The sequence below is a fragment of the Dermacentor variabilis genome, chromosome 1 (genome assembly GCF_050947875.1).
Source record: "Dermacentor variabilis isolate Ectoservices chromosome 1, ASM5094787v1, whole genome shotgun sequence".
Classification (NCBI taxonomy): domain Eukaryota; kingdom Metazoa; phylum Arthropoda; class Arachnida; order Ixodida; family Ixodidae; genus Dermacentor; species Dermacentor variabilis.
In genome coordinates this window covers 280416526-280435741 of record NC_134568.1, presented here as the reverse complement: position 1 = coordinate 280435741, position 19216 = coordinate 280416526, and the positions used below count along the sequence as shown (strand labels likewise).

At 48.7% G+C, this 19216-nt stretch overlaps 1 protein-coding gene and 1 long non-coding RNA gene across 3 annotated transcripts in view; both read left to right on the top strand.

Moving 5' to 3' along the window:
- Window positions 1-9874: 9874 nt before the first annotated feature.
- LOC142573799 (uncharacterized) lies at window positions 9875-12217 on the top strand. Its single transcript, XR_012826357.1, has 3 exons — window positions 9875-10133; window positions 10741-10834; window positions 11155-12217. It is a non-coding gene; the product is annotated as an uncharacterized LOC142573799 (long non-coding RNA).
- A 780-nt stretch (window positions 12218-12997) lies between these two features.
- LOC142565748 (constitutive coactivator of peroxisome proliferator-activated receptor gamma-like) overlaps window positions 12998-19216 on the top strand; it is a 36030-nt gene continuing 29811 nt past the window's right edge. Inside the window, exons 1-2 of one of the 2 annotated variants that reach the window (XM_075676288.1) lie at window positions 12998-13271; window positions 17911-18140. In XM_075676288.1, coding sequence (XP_075532403.1) covers window positions 17919-18140 — 222 coding nt within the window. In that variant the 5' untranslated portion in view covers window positions 12998-13271; window positions 17911-17918. The remainder of the gene's footprint in view (window positions 13272-17910; window positions 18141-19216) is intronic. The other variant, XM_075676286.1, reaches the window with a different exon arrangement.

The following is a 19216-nucleotide window of genomic DNA, read 5'->3' as shown; positions in this document are numbered from 1 at the left end:
GAGTTGGCGGTCAGGTTGACCGAAGTAGAGAGACGGGAGAGCACTTTACTCAACAGAAGAAATCGGAGCCCTCCTTTTGGCGTCCGGGGGCAGCTGTTTTTATACTCTCGCAGTTGAGGGCAAGAAGGAACCCCTCAAAAGACGAGCACGTGAATGTACAATGGGCTAATGGTGACGCACACTGTCGTAGCGCTGCCGTAGCACCATGTCGAGCACGATCTCGTAGCACCCTGTCGTAGCGCTGCCGTAGCACCATGTCGAGCACGATCTCGTAGCACCCTGTTGTAGCGCTGCCGTAGCACCATGTCGAGCACGATCTCGTAGCACCCTGTTGTAGCGCTGCCGGTCGGGCACAATGACTGTAATGAGAGGATGATCCCTGCTTTCGCATCGCCTGGTCCTGGCACAATGACTGGAATGCGAGGGTGATCCTTTGCGGTCGCATCGCCGCAGTCGCGCCTGGAAACACCTGCCGATGAGCGTTGCGGCGACGACGATCGGGCCAAAATGTCTGCCGCCCCGCCGCAGTCGCGCCGGCAAAACCACGTGTCGCAGGCGAAACGCAACAGCGCTCACGTGGGCAGCCGAAAGATTTGACGAGTACATCCGTGGCCTAAACGTTACCTTTGAAACTGATCACAAGCCTTTAGTGTCTTTACTGCGCCAGATGGCCATTGATGATATGCCCCCTCGAATTCAACGCTTCCGGCTACGCCTTTTATGCGCTATCTTTTCACGGTCCAGTACGTTCCCGGCAAATCGCTAGTCACGGCCGACACCCTCTCGCGATCCCCTGTAGCAGGCAGCGATTCTGAAAAAGGCTTGAGTGTGTCAGATGTCACAGCGTACTCTAAGGCGTGTTTGCTTGGCTTGGAAACGGGGGACAATTTTTTATCCAGAGTGAGAGAATGTCAAATTAATGATCCCGTTTGCAAACACCTGCGCAGACTGTGTAAAACCAATTGGCCAAGGAAACCGAATGTTCCTTCTTTCCTCATGCCTTACTGGCAAGATAGAGCATGCCTTAGCATAATTGGTGGTCTCTTGTTGAAAGGAACAAGGCTTGTAATCCCACAGTCTCTAAGAACGGAAGTGCTGTGTAGACTACATGATGGGCACCAGGGTATCGTGCGTTGTCGTAATATTGCTAAAGGTTCTGTCTGGTGGCCAGGATTGAGCACCGATCTGGCACAGTTCGTGAATCAGTGCACTGTTTGCGCACGACATGCCCAGCAACTAGCCGAGCCCATGATAGCAACCGCAACACCATCGTTCCCTTGGGAGAAAGTGGGAGTAGATCTGTGCGTAATCAACGACCAGGCATATCTTGTCGCCGTGGATTATCTTTCACGTTACCCTGAGGTAGCCATTCTGCCTTCCACAAAGTCGGGCACGGTCATTGATAGACTGAAAAGTATTTTTTCTAGGCATGGAATCCCTGAGTGCGTGGTGACCGACAACGGTCCTCAGTTCGTGGCAACTGAGTTTGAACAGTTCGCTATGTCATACGGGTTTCGCCATGTCACCGTGAGTCCGAGGCACCCGCAGGGCAACGGGGAAGTAGAGCGAATGGTTCAGACGGTTAAGCACCTCCTTCTAAAGTCTAAAGACCCTTATCTGGCATTGTTGGCTTACAGAGCGACGCCCGGCATTCTTGGGGTCAGTCCTGCGGAAATACTTATGGGTAGGCGACTGAGGACAAGAGTCCCAATGCTACCATGTCATCGAAATCCGGGAAAAAGCAGCCCGAAAGTCGTGGACAGAGACCAGACGGTGAGACGGCTGCAATGCCGCTACTACAACCGACACCATCGGGCCAGACGGCTTCCCGAGCTAAAAGCAGGTGACTTGGTCTGGGCGACAGACATGCAATCCAAGGCCACAGTCCTCGCACGAGCACCGAAACCGCGGTCATATGTAGTGCGAACAGACGATGGCGTTTGCCTCCGCCGAAACAGGAGAATGCTTAACCGTCTCCCAAAAGAAAGGGCGCACATGGAAACTTACGAATTTCCAGAAACCGCGGAGCAGCCGAGCGCGGCACAATTGGCTCATAGCCCAGATGGCGCGACTGCAACAGATTCAGCGGGGCCTCCAACTCGCGCGGTGGCCAGTGGTGACCCCACTCCCACTGTAACACGGTTTGGTAGACTGGTGAAGAAACCCATTCGACTGGGCTTTGATGAGTAGTGCTTTGGTGTTTAGTGTTCAGTGTTTTTCTAGTACAATATATGTTCTCTGTCTTGTATTTTCGAATGTTCTTGTGTGGTGAAGAAATCCATACGACGTGACTTTGAGTGGTTTGCTGTTCTGTTTTTTTTTTTCTGGTATAACATATTCTCTACCATGTATGTGCGAATGTTCCTGTCCTTGAAAAAGAGGGATGTGCTGTTATCGCCTGCCTGTGTGCGGCGTGTAACGTCACGACAGATAGCTGGACAACCACTGCGAGTGCCAAGCTACTTGTGACACGTGACGTCCCCAGAATGTATATTATCGGCCAGCACAATAAACGGGGGACTTTTTCCCTTTCGTCACCTGGAGCGCGGCTCGTCGACTGTTCCTTCCGACACGCATACGCGACACGCTCGCATGCAGTGTCACCACAGACAGTCCGCTGTGTGAACTGCGGTTGCGCCCACACCGCGGACACCGGCCTGTCCCAAATGGCAGGAGGAACGGCGGGTGGCCACCATCATGGCTTCCTGCACCACTGCACTGTCCAGGCGTGCTGTGCGGGCAGCTGTTCGCGAGGAGAGCCAGCTGGAGCAGGCCACCACATCCTCGCCGCGCTCCTATGCAAACGCAGTCAAGGGCATCGTTGATCCTTCAAGGCGTCCGGTACCAGCTCCACGCAGCTCCCAACGGCCGGTGCCGCAGGCCACTGCTGTCCCTTCGACCACACTCCCTACCGCCCCCTGGTGCAGACAACCGTGGAACAGCTGGTGGCAAACCTGCTGCTGACTATGCAGGCAGTCAGCACGATGCTTCCTGCTGACCACCCTCTCCACGCTATCTGCCTACAGGCAGCGGCACCCAGAACCAGACCACCCAACATGGCTGATTCCTCTGCTACAATGAAGGGCCACCGTCGTCCAAGTGTTCTCCAGTGGAACGTCAACTCACTGCGGCGGCGGCATGCGGACCTCTAGCTACATCTCCTGCAGAGTGAATATGATGTGCTTGCTCTGCAGGAGGTATACGTTGCTGCAGAGAAGCTGCGACTACCAGGCTACGTGGGCTACAGTGCTCGCACTTCCTGCTCACAGGAGTCATGCCAGGCTGCCCCCAGCCTCGATAACACACATCAGCAAGGAGCTCCCCGCTGCGCAATGTACGTGAGGCGAGAGCTACCCCAGGTGGAGATACAAGTGGCTGACCTGACTGGCGGGCCGTTTGAGTGCTGTGCAGTGCGCGTACGCATCGGGGGCGTGGACGCTACTATCGCCTGTGTATGTCCGACCCTGCCAACCTTGGGACCCCTCCTGCCTGCTGCGTTTGGCTAGCCACCTGGGCAGACTTCGTCCTCTGTGGCGATTTCAATGCCCACCACACAGCCTGAGGTGGCCGGAACTCCTGTCCTCGTGGCAAGGCACTACGAGATGCTGCTGACCAACTCTGCCTGCAGATTCTAAACACTGGCGCCCCCACTTTCATCCGGCGTGGAGCTCGTCCAACACAGACGGCAATCGACCTGAGCCTGACCACAGAGGACTGCCGGTACAGCTGGGAGGCGCTTCCTGACACCTGGGGTTTCGACCATCTGCCTCTGCACCTGTCTCCTTTTCGAGGCAAGTCACCCAGGAGCAGAGAGTGCCTCGCGGTCAACTGGAAGGCCTTCCGTGAGCTCTGCCGGCAGGCGGACAACGACGGGTATCTGTTGCAGATGATCGTGGAGTGCGCCAATGTAGCTACCACACGCTCTACTGTCCCAGAGGGCAAACAGTTCCGGATATTCGCCATTTAGAACTGCGAGCTGCTCGGCGCCGTGTGGAGCGAAGGGCCCGGCGCACCATGCTTCCGGAACTATGGACGGCCTACCGCCGAGTGGATGCTGTCTGCCGCCGCCACGCCCGACGACGCAGACGCGGCAAAGCTGGGAAAGCCTCTGCTCCACCATCAGACGCAATCCAGATGGTGCTCGAGCTTGGCGCCTGCTGAGGTCACTGATGGATGCTCCAAGCGCTCAAGGTCAGTCCCTAACCGTGGCTGTCCTCATGGGCATCAGCAAGCGGGCCCTGGTCGAGCGCCTAGCCGACAGGTTTGCTGAGAGGTCTCCAGTCACGCAGATCCTGCCGTCGACGGTCGCAACAAAACGCTGCCTCCCTCCCTGCCACCATCCAGGGTGGGTGGCAGCACAGATCTCCGCACTGTGCAGCGAGCCTTTCCGCACGCACGAGCTCGAGTCGGCGCTGGCTCTCACACGACGACGGAGTGCTCCAGGAGTCGACGGGATAACCTGCCAGATGCTGCGTAACCTTACAGAGCCGCAACGGGTACGACTGCCGGTACAGCTGGGAGGCGCTCCCTGACACCTGGGGTTCCGACCATCTGCCTCTGCGCCTGTCTCCTTTTCGAGGCAAGTCACCCAGGAGCAGAGAGTGCCTCTGGAGCAGAGAGACTCCTGGAGCAGTTCAACACCTCCTGGAGCACTGGGGTCCTGCCTGAGAGCTGGCTCATGGCTGTAGTGGTGCCTTTGCTGAAGCGACGGAAGCCTACGACTTCGCTCTCCTCCTACAGGCCAGTCTTCCTTACCTCTGCAGCATGTAAGGTGATGGAGAAGATGGCTCTATCACGGCTCGAATGGATAGCTGCCCAGCTGAAGTACTTTGCAGAACAGCAATCTGGCCTCAGGCACAAGCGCTCAACGGCGGACTCCATCGCAGACGTGGTGGCCACCCTACAGGATGCCAGGGGCAGTGGGGACGTCGCCATGCTGCTGCTCCTGGACGCCCAGAGTGCCTTTGACCGGCTGCCGCACGAGGTTATCGAGGCTGCACTGGACTGCTTAGGCGTCACGGGATGTCTCCGGGGCTTCATCTCTGCCTTCCTGGTGGGTCGGAGCTTTCGTGTGCGGGTAGGCAAGGTGCTCAGCGATCCCAGAGATATCACCTCCGGTGTCCCGCAGGGATCAGTGCTGAGCCCTTTCCTCTTCAACCTGGCTCTGGCAGGACTCGCAGCAGCACTACCGGCTGAAAGGCGCTACCCAGTCTGCTGCGCTATCTACGCAGATGACGTGGCGCTGTGGATACGAGGACCCAGGAGAAGCATCGCTGCTATCCGGAGCTCACTACAGAGGGCATTAGAAGCGGTCATCTTCCTCGGTGGCATTGGCCTCTCCGTGTCCCCGGCAAAGACAGAAGCACTACTTGCAGGCACGTACCCAGGATTTTTTTTCGGGGGGGGCCCACCACCTCCAGCATCATCATCATCATCATCATCATTATCATCATCATCATTATCATCATCATTATCATCATCATTATCATTATCATCATTATCATTATCATTATTATCATTATTATCTTCATGATGATAATGATAATTATTATCATTATTATCATTATTATCATTATCATTATTATCATTATCATTATCATCATCATCATCATTATCATCATTATCATCATCATCATCATTATCATCATCATGTTTTATGTCCACTGCAGGACGAAGGCCTCTCCCTGCGATCTCCAATTACCCCTGTCCTGCGCCAACCGATTCCAACTAGCGCCCGCGAACTTCCTAATTTCATCGCTCCACCTAGTGTTTTATCGTCCTCGATTGCGTTTCCCTTCTCTTGGTACCCATTCTGTAACCCTAATGGTCCAACGGCTATCTAACCGGCGCATTACATGACCTGCCCAGCTACATTTTTTCCTCTTGATGTCAATTAGAATATCGTCTATACCCGTTCGCTCTCTGATCCAAACCACTCTCTTTCTCTCTTAACGTTATTTATGCCTATCAATCTTCGTTCGATCGCTCTTTGCATGGTCCTTAACTTGCTCTCAAGTCTCTGCCTCATATGCACTGGCATAATGCACTGGGAAATGCACTGGCAAATGCATTGGCACTGGACATATTGCACTGGCAAAATGCACTGATTGCACACCTTACTTTTCAATAATAATGGTAAGCTAGCTTGCAGTCAGGAGCTGGCAATGTCTGCCGTATGCGATCCAACCTATTTTTAGTCTTCTGTGAATTTCCTTCTCATGATCAGGGTTCCCTCTGATTAATTGACCTAGGTAAACGTACTCCTTCACAGTCTCTAGTGGCCGACTGGCCATCCTGATCTCTTGTTCCTTTGCCCGGCTATTTATCATTATCTTCATCTTCTGCATAATAATATTCAACCCCACTCTTACACTCTCTCTGTTAAGGTCTCAAATCATTTGTTGTAACTCGTCTGCATTGTTGTTGAATAGAACAATGTCATCGGCAAACCGAAGGTTGCCGAGATATTTGCCGTCGATCTTTACTCCTAAGCCTTCCCAGTTTAATAGCTTGAATTCTTCTAAGCACGCAGAAAATAGCTTTGGAGAAATTGTGTCTCCCTGTCTGACCCCTTTCTCTATAGGTATCTCCCTGCTTTTCTTGTGTAGAATTAAGGTAGCTGTAGAACCTCTGTAGATATTCTAACGCGAAAGACGAGTCAGTAATACGAGAAACTATTTACAGATTATATTTACAACAACGGTTGCAGCGCTGACCGGTTAGATTCACAGCGCGAGCCCAGTTCGTTCTTCCTCCTCTTTTCTGGAGTGATGGCGCCTACGCGCCTCGTTCAAACAAAAAAATACCTCAAGCATGTAGCAATATTTTCCAAGCTTTTTACGTAAGCGTTCTGTACTCCTTGATTACGTAGTGCCTCTACGATTGCTGGTATCCCTACTGAGTCAAATGCCTTTTCGTAATCTATATAAGCCACATAGAGAGGCTTATTGTACTCTGCAGATTTCGCGATAACCTGATTGATGACATGGATGTGAACCATTGTAAAATATCTCTTCCTGAAGCCAGCCTGTTCCCTTGGTTGACAAAATCCAGTGTTAACCTTATTCTATTGGTGATTATTTTGGTAAATATTTTATATAATACTGGGAGCAAGCTAATGGTCCCATAATTGTTCAATTCTTTAACGTCTCCTTTTTTTGTGGATTAGTATAATGTCTGCATTCTTCCAGTTTTCTGGGACCCTTGCAGTCGATAGACACTTCGTATAAAGAGCCGCCAGTTTTCCAAGCATTATGTCTCCTCCATCTTTGATTAAATCGACTGTTATTCCACGTTATCCTCCCGCTCTTCATCGTTTCATGTCTTGCAGGGCCCTTCTGACCTCATCGCTAGTTATAGGAGGGTTTCTTTATACTGTTCATTACTGTTTCTAAGTGAACTATCGTGACTCCTCTGGGTATTGTATACAGGTCAGCTTAGAAGTTTTCCGCTGCTTTTACTATATCTTCGAAATTGCTGATGATATTATATCCTTCTTATCTTTTAGTGCATACATCATGGTTTGTCCTATGCCAGGTTTCTTTTTTACTGATTTCAGGCTGCGTTCATTTTTTACGGCTTCTTCAGTCTTTCTCATGTTATAGTTTCGAATATCAGTTATTTTCGCCTTGTTGATCAGTTTTGACAGTTCCGCGAATTGCGTAACGCTGTGCGGCCGCCAGTCCCATACAACCGCGTAGAGCGCAGGACTCTGCGATTCTAGACGTACTGCGCTCACTGCGAAAGGTTAGAAAAACACCCACATAAGCACAGCAGAGAAGTGGCTACGTGAGGCGGTTCGACCGATAACTGTAGAAGCGTCATTCAAAACAAGTAATTGTTCTCCACTTCCGGCGGCGTTTTCTCTACTTCCTTTTTAAATAAAAAGATGTTAATCGATAAATATTCTCATCAACAACGGTTAACTTTTTTATTATTCGCTTTTGCTTGCAGTTTGGTTGTTGCTTTGGCTCTCTCCCTTAGTAGATCGCTTAATTTCTCAACTCCTTGCTATTTTTGTTTCCAGTTGCCAATTTTGAACGAAAAGTGCTATACAGTTAGGGAAAAACAGACGAGGTAACGGGCGACACTCATCTTGCTTATGGGTTTAAGGGTTATTGCAGGGTTTCATGATGGACGCTCTTTCACATTATTTTATTTCCCACCTTATCTAACTCATATCACGTGTATATGGTTCCAGGCATCTGCCAGCGTCGCGGCGAGCCGTAACTCAAGGAAACAATGAAGCAAAGGGATAAGTTAAAACGCAATTGGCGTTTTCTCCGGCCGCAACTCGTTCCATGAGAGTATAGACCAGCTGAGTAACAGCCGCATCCCTCTCCTGGTCCCAGGATCAGCCTAAACAAAGAAGGTTGAACTAACAAAAGCAACAGCTATGCGCGTGACGGTTGAATAGATGGTGACAACTGAACGTATCTCGAGTTAATGGCGCGGGTGCGGAATCTACGCGAAAACTGTCCTTCACATTACAAGAGATGCCGATAACTACCGCCATCTAAAAGGAGTGAAAAAGGCAGCATAATGCTGACCGATGAACAGCTGCGAAGTCTCAACATTGATCTGGCGGCGCTTTAGGAATGTGTGAGGAGTGGTGGCGTGGGTGGGGAGGGGGGGGTATGCCACTTGATTTCGGGGGGGGGGGGGGCCCCCCCTGGGTACGTGCCTGACTACTTGTACACCCGCTGGCCTCCGCACGCCAATACGTGAAACATCTGCGCATTGCAAACACCACCGTCCCATGAAAGCGGGAGGTCACCTATTTGGGCCTAACCATTGATCATCGGCTCTCCTGGATTCCTGCTGCCAAGGCTGTCACCTCCAAAGTCCGAAGAGTCCAGGGGGCAGTGAGCTTCCTCTTCCTCTTAAGAGGATGCTTTAGCTCAAGTGCTCCTATCTAAATACATGTAAAAGGAGAATTCGTTTTTCTCGGCAACTACTGCACCAAATTTGACGAGCTTTGTTGCATTTAAAAGACAAACTTAAAATCTAGTGACTGTTGGTTTCGAATTTTTGAGTTAGATTGTCAATTTTTCGTTAAAAATTGGCAAAAATCGAAAATTTTCAAAAAACGAAACTATCAAGTTTACAACTCTGTAACTTAACCACTAAAAATGATAATACAATTCTGTGAATTGCACCTAATAGTACATCTAAAGCGGACAAAATTGATATGTTACACATGAATATAAAAAAAATTAATAATAGAGAAATACAACTTTTGCAAAACCGTTGTAACCAACGTAGCAAATTCACGTAAGATGTAAAATGACATATTGAATTTGTCCGCTTTGAATGATCTAATGGATGCCGTTTACAGAACCGCGATATCGTTTCTTGATGCAGAGCTATGAATTTATAAACTTCGTGCTTCTATTTTCTTCACACGGTCAAATATTTGAAAATCGTTTTAAGAAAATTCAAGCCCTAAATACAAATTCCGCTTCCAACAGTCACTAGAATTTAACTTTCTCTTTCAAATGCGACAAATTTAATCAAAATCGGTCCAGGGGTTATCTCATAAAAACGTTTTTGCGTTTTACATGTATTTGAATAGGCCGCGTCGGAGTTGGGCCCGAGCTAAAGCTTCCTCTTAAGTGTTGCAATGAGCGCGAAGCTAAAGCGCGGCGATAAAATGACTAAAATTTAGTACATAGTACGTTAGGCCAGCTGCAGTGATAAAGTCGCCTAGCCTTTAAAATGATTTTCCGATGCGCGTATTGCATGCGCCCCAACAAGCCGCGGAGCGAGAAAGCACTTCACAGCGGAACCAAATAACCGCAGCGGACCAGCGTACGGGAGGCATCTCGGAGTAGGGTGCCTCGATGTCCTCCTGCATGCTCCTGCCGCCAGAACCGGTTCGTTCTAGCCACCGCCGCCATGTTCATGCCCGCCGCGCGCGCTGCACGGTGCTGGTGGTAGGACGTTGCTGCGACGAGTTCGCTGGGTGTCGTCGGCACAAAATGCCCGGCTGCTGCGTGCCGTTGTGCAGTAATCACTCAAGGAATAGTTGGCGAATGTTTCAGTTCCCAAGAGATCCAAGAAGAAGAATTTTGTGGACTGCAAGGATCAAGCGGGACAAATGGCAGCCCACGAACACCTCGTGCATATGCAGTGTGAGTACTGAGGCGCTTCGTGGGAATTATTTTTCCGACGTGGACTTTCTTAAGCGTTAGTGATGATCGAAGTAGATTGATTATATTGTTTCCTGGTAGTTAACATTGGGCTGACAAGTAGATTACCAGTTAAGCAAACTAGTAGCAGTAACATTAAAGTGTTTACAAAAAATAACATCTCGACTGTCTCCGTCATGTTCCTAAAACCTATGTGCGCGTCTGTGTTGTTTATGGCGTGGTGTGTTGCGCGTTCGTTGATGTTTTTCAGCTTTTCGGTGCTGCAGGCGAATCAATTTGAGTCGTTCATCTCGCCCTTCCGGACGGTGCAGGACAACCAGGAAAAAGCTGGTTGGAAAAAAATGGTGCGCCCAAAGTTCGACAGTGTTCTGGCACCCTGTAGTATAACCATTGCTAATTAACGTTACTTGGACGTTACTCGCACGTGCGGAATTGTTTGCGTAACGTAATAGTGCGGTTTTAAATGTAGCAGTTGCAGTAAAGTACGGAAAATGTTTAGGAACGTACGAAACACAGCAATTGTAGGCGTGTGAACACTGGTCATATCTTGCGAAGGAAATAAATTTTACGACTTTCTATGAACGCGCAGGCTCATTTCGAAGAGGACAGCTTCGAGCAAAACAGAGCAGACGGATGGAAAAAACTAAAGCCAAATGCGGTGCCGACAGTGTTTTCCTTCAGACGTAAGTTGTTCAATTTTTCAGCGTGTTCCATTTTCATCTCTCGGTAGGAGGTGGGGGAGGGGTCGTTGTTAAGCTGTTGCTACGTAACTTATATATATATATATATACAAGAACAAGGGCGCCGGGCACGAAAAATTAGTGACCCTGACCGAAAATGACATTTTGTCGCTCTACAGGAGTTCTAAGCGTGTAACGAATGTAACAAGCGGTGCTTTCGACAGAAAAGTGAAAAGACATTAAGAAAGTCGTTCGTGGCATGTACCGCTGTTGCATAATGCTGTTTATGGGATGCATTTTGATGATATCCTTTGTTTTCGCAGCTTTGCCTCGTCACAGAAAGGCACCAAAGGATAGGACCGGACCCGCTGTCCTCTCGGCCCTACTTAAAGATCAACACGACATAGCCACTGATGATCATGAAGCTGCGATGGACCCAATGTCGTCACCAGGCAGGTTTGAGCTGACTCAAGGGCAGAATTGCAGCCCACACGACGCCAGCTCAAGTGCACTGGTAACAGACGAAGCAGGTCTGCAAGTCTCAGCCAGCGAAATGAATGCCGGGGTCTCTGACCTGCAGTCTGCTTGTACCTCTTGCGCAGAATTAAGTAAGCAGCTCGCAGACCTGACACGGAAATACTGCGAACTTCAAGAATTGCATACCCAGGCAAACTCAACAATCCAAGGTCTCCGTCTCTGAAGGCAGCAACCTTCATTACCCAAGCGATGCAGTCATGCTGGTTCTCAAATCTTGCAAGGAACATTTTAATGGTATCACCACCTGGACGGAAAGCGTTTTCACCATGAAATCTCCTTTGAAGGCTGTAACCGCATACTTGACAAAGATGTTGCGGTGGGGCGTAACGGGCGCTTGTCAGGAACACAAAGAAACAGTGGAAAAGCTCCTTGTGTCAAACTACGCGAGACTGAGGCTGCGTGTGCACCTGCGTCAAGCCGCGGCAACGGGACTTGACGGGCATGCAAGCAAGACGTGTGCAGGAGTGAGCCTACAGTGAACACTGAAATTAAATTTTAATGCATATCGCCAGAATTCAAAAACTTTCGTTTCATTTGTGTTACTCTTTTAATATAGTTTTCATTCATGTGTTTATTCTTACTTTGCTGTGCGTGCTGATTTTTCATCTTGTGTCTGTACAAGGTATCCGCTTTTTTCCCAACTTATCGAACTGAGCTGCAAGCTGACATTCTAATTTATGTTGTTCAAGTTAATTCAAGGCTTCATTGTAGTTTCTGGTCGTTGGTCTGAGATCTACGAAAGATCTGTGGCAATTGACACCTCCTGACAGCTGACATAATAAAAACCTGCATGGCGACCCAAACGTCGTGACCGAAATCACGTATCTACTCGTCACTTATTGACCTCGTTTCTTTACCACCGGCATCTTATGCAATAGGAATTTCCAGGGCTGCATACCAACATGCTCACAAGCAACACAGGTTCACGGCGTAACTCTTCGCGAAGAACAGAAATGCAGGCAGCGTAGCAATTTTTGCATTCCTCTATGAACGCTTGTGTTTAACGCATCATTTCCCACTGTAAAACAAAGGGATTGCCGCACAACTTAATTTCTGTATTTACAGTTCGTAAACAAAACACGCCAGGCCGCTGATCAATGGTTGCAACGCGTTTTACGAGGGTACTTCCAGACGGCAGCATTAAAACGACACTAAATAGAAACAGGAAGTTGAGCTGGCATAAAAGAGGGGCCCTAGGGAAGGCGCACATATTTTTTCGGTGCAAAAATATTTCTTAATAGTAGAGAAATTCGTAATCGAAGTAATCAAAAAAGCGCATTGCTTCCGTCAAACCGCTCATCCACACGCGGGCCAACAACGCGCCGCTCGCAGCGGGCAAGAACATGGCGGACGCCGTAGCAGACGACGCACTTGTCTCCACCCTGAACTAGCCTGGACGGAGCGGCGGGCGAGGAGGACATCGAGGCACCCTATCTCGGAGCCGACAGCAGCGCCGCCGCATCGTCCTGAAAAAATGCTACCCTCCGGCGCTCCGATGCCGACGTCTCCCCCTCTAACCATACTCGCGCTGCTCGCGCCCGCTCTTACTAGCGCCTGCGCACAAACAGCTGGCGATTCCTCAAATCAACATCTCATGATGGTTGAACGATCGCAGTGCCAAATTTCCCTCTAGTTATACTAATATGAAACTCTATGTCATAGAGGTACTATACTCACAGAGTTTCTAACTCTATGCCTGTACCAATGCCTCCTGTACAGTCACAGAGTAATATAGTACATATATATAGGCGTTCTGTGATATTACCATGATATTACTCTATGGTTCAGTAGCAACAGTATGGCATACACCATCGCACGTGTGTGCGATCGTCTTCTGTGATGTCAAACGACCACTCGAATATTGAGCCTCTTGAGCACTGTTAGCTTTCCAAGTAATCGGCTTGTAAGTAGGCACAGATCCCTCCTGTTTACGTACGCTGCTGCGCCGTTTGTTCGTTGTTTCCCTCTGTCGCGTTGCGAATTTTTTGTGCGCCAGATAATGATTGTGACTGCGAAAGCTTCATGTTTTGAACCCGCCGTATTTTTTTTTTTTTTTTTTTTACCCTTGGAGCACGATGCCAAACCAGCATTAACTAGCCCAACAGGAAACATTTCTCGCCGACTGTATTCATTCCTGTGGAAAATGAGGTGTACAAATATGTGTCCTTTAAAACTTTACATGTGGCGTTCTTGTCACTAATCAATATTCCAGCCAAATAACTTGCAGAAAGGCAGTTCTATGGACCGAGCATAGATTCCTGTTCGATTCTGTTATCATGAAGTAGAATTTGTTAGAAAGCTGGCATCATGGCTTTGAGTAGACACTAAAGAACTTGCTCTAAGTGATGCTAGATGCGTTCGATTCGCCTGCACCATTGTGAACCAGTTCATGGCGGTTCACTAGAAGTTCAGAAATTGTAAAGCTCGATTTCTGTGGCGCGGGCACAGCACGACGCTCAAAACTAATGCCAAAGTGCAAACGTGGTGCGACCGTTATGTTTTGCACGACTAATATGCAGGTAGTGCGTAAGTTTGAGAGGTCGTGAACTGCTGGTATGATTGGCTTCTGACGTGTAAATACAGCCACGGTTTGCTTAGACACAGCAGACGCGCGTAAGCGGGATTTTAACGGCGCCTTGCGCATGTGTGCTGTGCCGTCTGCTGCGCTGCTGCTTCGCACCTGTACCGTCGGCGTCAACCCTGTGTAGAGCGCGAGAACGGTGGCTGCCGTCCGCTCCGGAGGCAGCCAGTGCGGTAGCCACTGGGCTCGAGAAAAGTATCTGGGCAGGCGCGGCCGACGCACCTAATCTCGGGCCCAGCCTCTACCGTTAGACTTCGCTGGCTGGCTACGGAGCGCCCCGGCGGCCGCTGTTCCCGCGCTCTACACAAGGGTGACGCCGACTGTACGGCTGCACGAAGTTAACACCGACAGTAGATAGGGTACAGCAAAATTGTGAACCAGCCCTGCACCATTGCTGCACGAAACGAATGGTGCGGTTCAGAGCCCGCCATTGCTGCCGCGCTGAAACGAATGGTAGGGTGCAGCACCTCATGAACTGGCTGAGGTGGTGGAGGGGAATCGAACGCACCTTCCATGGCTTGGGTGGAAGCTATAAGACACCTGCTGTGGTTAGTGTTGCGCTACTAAGCACGAAGTTGCGGGATCAAATCCCGGCCACGGGGGCTCCATTTCAATAGGCGCGAAATGCAAAAATCACCGCCCAAGCACTCGGATGGTTAACCAGCGAAGCTGAAACGTGCAGCCCCGTTGTTTATCACTCGGTTAAACCCGATGGTTCATTAAACGATGACTTGGTAGGTTGCTGGATCCTCGGTATGCGGTTGCTGCTTGCGCTCAGCTGCACGAGCCTGTTCTTGTGCCCGGGCTGCAGTATTGGCATGGAGCTCGTTCCCGTTTCTGCTCGCGGCATTGCTGATAAGAAAGCTGCCTGCACCTCAGGAGTACTTATGATGTGTCGCTTGCCCATTTCGGAGCTGGAGAGAAACTGCTGCGTGCTCGGCTGCAGCAGCCTCTCTTTTTTTTTTTTGCATGCGCATGGGATTGCGCTCGAAGAGGTATCAGCGTACAGGCAACAGACGTATGAATCAGCTAGCTGTATACAGCTTCGCTGTAAAACACTTGTGTACTTAAATTTAGGTGCACGTTAAAACACCCCAGGTGGTCAAAATTAAACTGGCTTTATTCTGAAGCAATCCACTTCAGCGAAACTATTGCCGTGGCGATAGTATTGTCGAAGTGGATCGTTTCAGAATACGGCCCCAGGCGTCCTCCACTATGGCTTGCCGCATAATCAGATGATGGTTTTGGCACGTAACCCCCTCCCCCCCTTTTTTTAACCTGTGAGACTCATTGACAGCAGCTATATATCATATTCACTCTGTTTACCTTTGTTCAGGTGCTGCATATTTGTTCACTGGTTCTACTACTTTTCTCCCCTACTGCATTTTAGGTTAAACAGGCTGGCATTCTTGCGAAAATGGACATGCTGATAAGATTATAGCAAAATGGGAATGAAACGGTAGAACTACTGTCCAAGATGAAGTGGACTTTGCATTATGAATGCCTTATTGTTTTGGCATGTAATGCTCAAGCTTTGAAATTTCACTGTTTAGTGGCTTACTTATTTGAAGTGAAGCTTTCTTTGCCTCTTCCTACGACATTTCCACTGTTGCTGCTGCTGCTTTGGCTGTATAGCATACCACATCGGTGGAGGGGGGGGGGTTCAGAGCTTGTTATAATGTATATGCTTCGTCCATGCTCCTTCCATGTATATACATAGAAGGAGCATGGCAGAGAGGAAAAGCAATGCGAGAAACTTGTCTGGACCTTTCCGTCGCATCACATATGCACAATGCCCTCTGAAGCTGCCTAGGCGTCGCCACATTAACCTCTTGACAGCTGCACTTATCCATGACTCCCCACAAAAGCATTGTAGAAACAGCACTGCTTACCTGTCTACTTACGAGCAGGTCCAGAGGAGAGGTAGATAGAATTGTAGAGAAGAGGCAGAGAATGTGGGCGGGGGGGTTTGAAATGAGACAGGGGGTGGGGGGGGGTGAAGTGATTGTGGTTAGGAAGAGATACTATTTCTGCATCCCTTGTATATAGCATGGCTCAGCATCTGTGGGGAAAGGGGTGGAGAGGCGGAGAGTAGTGTCACTGGTCCGGGACGTGGGGCAGGAGTCCTCTACAGCCTGTCATCCAGCATCGTGTCCTCAAGGAAGCGAAGGACTGCCTTGGAAGACCTGGCTGTGTCAGTGGGCTGGGAAGAGGAGGGCTTGCCACTCTTCACTTGCAGTTCCCATACCGGGGGGTTGGGGGTGAGGGGAGAGGGAAAAATGATGTGAGAAGACAAGGAAAAGCTACTATATAGTAGACACGGCAGCGGTTGCAGACAAACAATAAATTTAAGTTGAAGGTCTGGTATGGTACGTTTCTACTATTTATGAAGACTAAGCACCATGCCAAGTGGACAACTGACACAGGGCATGCAGACGCAAAGCTGCATTCAATCACTGTAGGGTCTAGGCGACACTACTGATGCGGTCGCACGTCTAAACAACACTTCTGTGCCCACTGCAGTATCATTGCGGCTAGGCCAGTGCTTGAGGTCGTGGGTTAGACCCCACCGCAGCAGCCACATTTTGATGGGAGTATAATACAAAAACGCTTGTATTTAGGTGCACATTAAAGAACACCATGGTATCAAAATTAATCTGAAGTCTTGGTGTGCCTCATAATCCGATTGTGCTACTGGCACGTGCAGCCCCATAATTTAATTAAAGCATGATGCGATGTGCCATGCCAGGCAACGACAGTGCTCAACCCTCTCGGAGGTTATGAACAGTGGTGCACAACAATGCCTCAAGTGAATATGTCTCCCTGTGTGTTCTGTGTACTACACAGACAAACAGCAGAGGTGTACGCAAGGTAATGTTTAATATCAACTCGCCACTCTTGTATCGGACTACACATTGAAGAAATCATTTTCTGTTAACATCACCGCTAATTATTGTCAATCAAAGCAAACAGCACCAAAAGCTTCACTTACATAGTCCCACAGTGCGTGGGATACGCATTTAAAGAGGTACTGACAATATTTTCTCCTTTTTCTTTGCTTTAAGTGGAGGTTGTAGATATCTAAGCCCTATAAAAATTAGTGAAAAGCCTCGGAGTGCTGCAAATAATTTATTATAATGGCTTTTCTACAGCTAACTTCAGTTTCGTTTCCCAGAATGATAGGCGTCGCAACACAGTATGTGGTCAAATGGGAGCAGGACATTGCGAAGTTTTGACACCTGCTCTGGCTCGGTCACCTCGTATGATGCTACTTGTTTTGTTTACTGCTTGTAGTCAAAATGGTGTTGGCTGGCACCTAGATCACGAGAGTGTGCACTTTGTTATTCGTGGGGGTACACATTTCCAAACATTTCAGTATCAGTATGTCACATGCTAGACCACAATGCAAGAAAAGGAAACATACTGTTAATGTGAAAGCTGTGCTTTCTGTTGTAAGTGCATTGTACGCATCGTCATGCCTGCCAACCTCTATGACCTTATTGTACAAAGCTAGTTTTTGGAGCTTCTTTACGACTGTCGTATTGACACAAATAGTTTTATTTAATTTGGGACAGGACTTATCTCAAAAGAATTCTGATACAGTTGCTTACTGGTTTTTCAAAGTATTATATTTTAGACACAGAGATTACTCAGACCTACCTGCAGCAGCGGATATGTAAACATATCATGAATAAATTTCATAAACATTTCTATTTGTCTGTGGCACATATTGTTCTTGCTGTGGCTATAGTGCAGGGTGCCTGTTCACAGCATCAGAGAAAAGTCTGTGAACCTATAATAAACAATCATATCCACTAGCCAAACAATTTTTCAGTATATTTCATGAAGTTTTAGTATTTAATCAGGTACGATTTTCTATATGTAAGGTTGACAGGTCTGTAATGTACTTGTTTTGAAAGGAGTGCTTTTGTATTTTTCAAAATCTATCCAAAATGCACAGGATCAACCATGGGAATTTGGGGGCTACAGACGTTCCTTGAAACGCGTGTACAAGGTGGCTGCACGCCTGTTGACATCTTGGAAGAAGCACGAAGGTTCGCTTTGTACAGCCCTCCAGGGACAAAACCCACAATAGTGGTGGATGGCCTGAGTTTAATCAGGTGGCTTTACAATAGAACATATGACTATATATTTGGTGGCCCATGGAGGTACCTTTCGCATCTCATAACGGTAAGCATTTAAAATGAACTTGAAGCATTCTGAATATTGGAAAGGAATACCATTATAATGCTATCAGTGTATATATTAGCAGTTTGTAGTCACATGGATGCTTGGACTTGGCGGCACACAGTGGGAAGCAAAGTAATTGAGACAAGAGATAGTACGTCTGTTCTTTTTGTGTCTTGTCATCTGAATGTGGTTTTCTTCCCACTATGTATCACTGCGCCCAGATGTCCATCCTACTCTAAACTGCAAATACATACGATGGTATTAACCTTTTAAGGACAAGACATAAATACTCGTTAAAAATAAAAATCTGAGGACACCTAAGCACTTCTTATGAGTTGTGAATGCGAAAGCATTAATGCCAAATTGAATGCCGCTGAGCACTTGGCGAGTTTTGGGCTGCAAGTAATGTACCATAGCGGTACGTGCTGCCCAAGTCAGCAAGCAGCAGCAGCATTCGGTGCCAATGCCTCATGCCACCGATCTGCGCAACGAGAGACCGAGGGAGCAGCATTAGCCACCAATGCTGGCAGGTGCACGCAGCAGCTAAGCCCAGCGGGGGTGAGCGAGAGCGATACGAACCGCGTGCGGGCTTCTGAGAGCGAGATGGTGGCACCCGCGCGCACGCGACTGTGTCACCGACAACAACCTGTCTCACCCCGCGGTGTCATGTTACGGTGCCTGCTCTGTGGAGGCGTGCTGGTGACGTGGCATTGTAGCAATGCCCTCTCCCCTCAGGCAACACTTGTTTCGCCTGATCTGCTCTGTTTAGATTCGCTGACGATGTGGTGTGGCAGCCAATGGGAATTTAGGTGCCATTTTGCTGCTACAGACGCTTGCTTTTTTGCTCAGTGGATGATTTGATGCTTTCGCATCAAAATTTATTTTTCATCTAAATTTGCAAAATACATCGAGGATAAGCATAATCTACGAACAGAAAAATATTTCGCGGAAACTTTTTCTGCAACAGGGGGAAAACACCATGCCGAAAGCTGGGATTGGGCTTCACCCCAAGCTACCATTGGCTTCATTTAGAATACGTACAGATAGCTCTCTTCATATGTGAACCATAGGCGTAC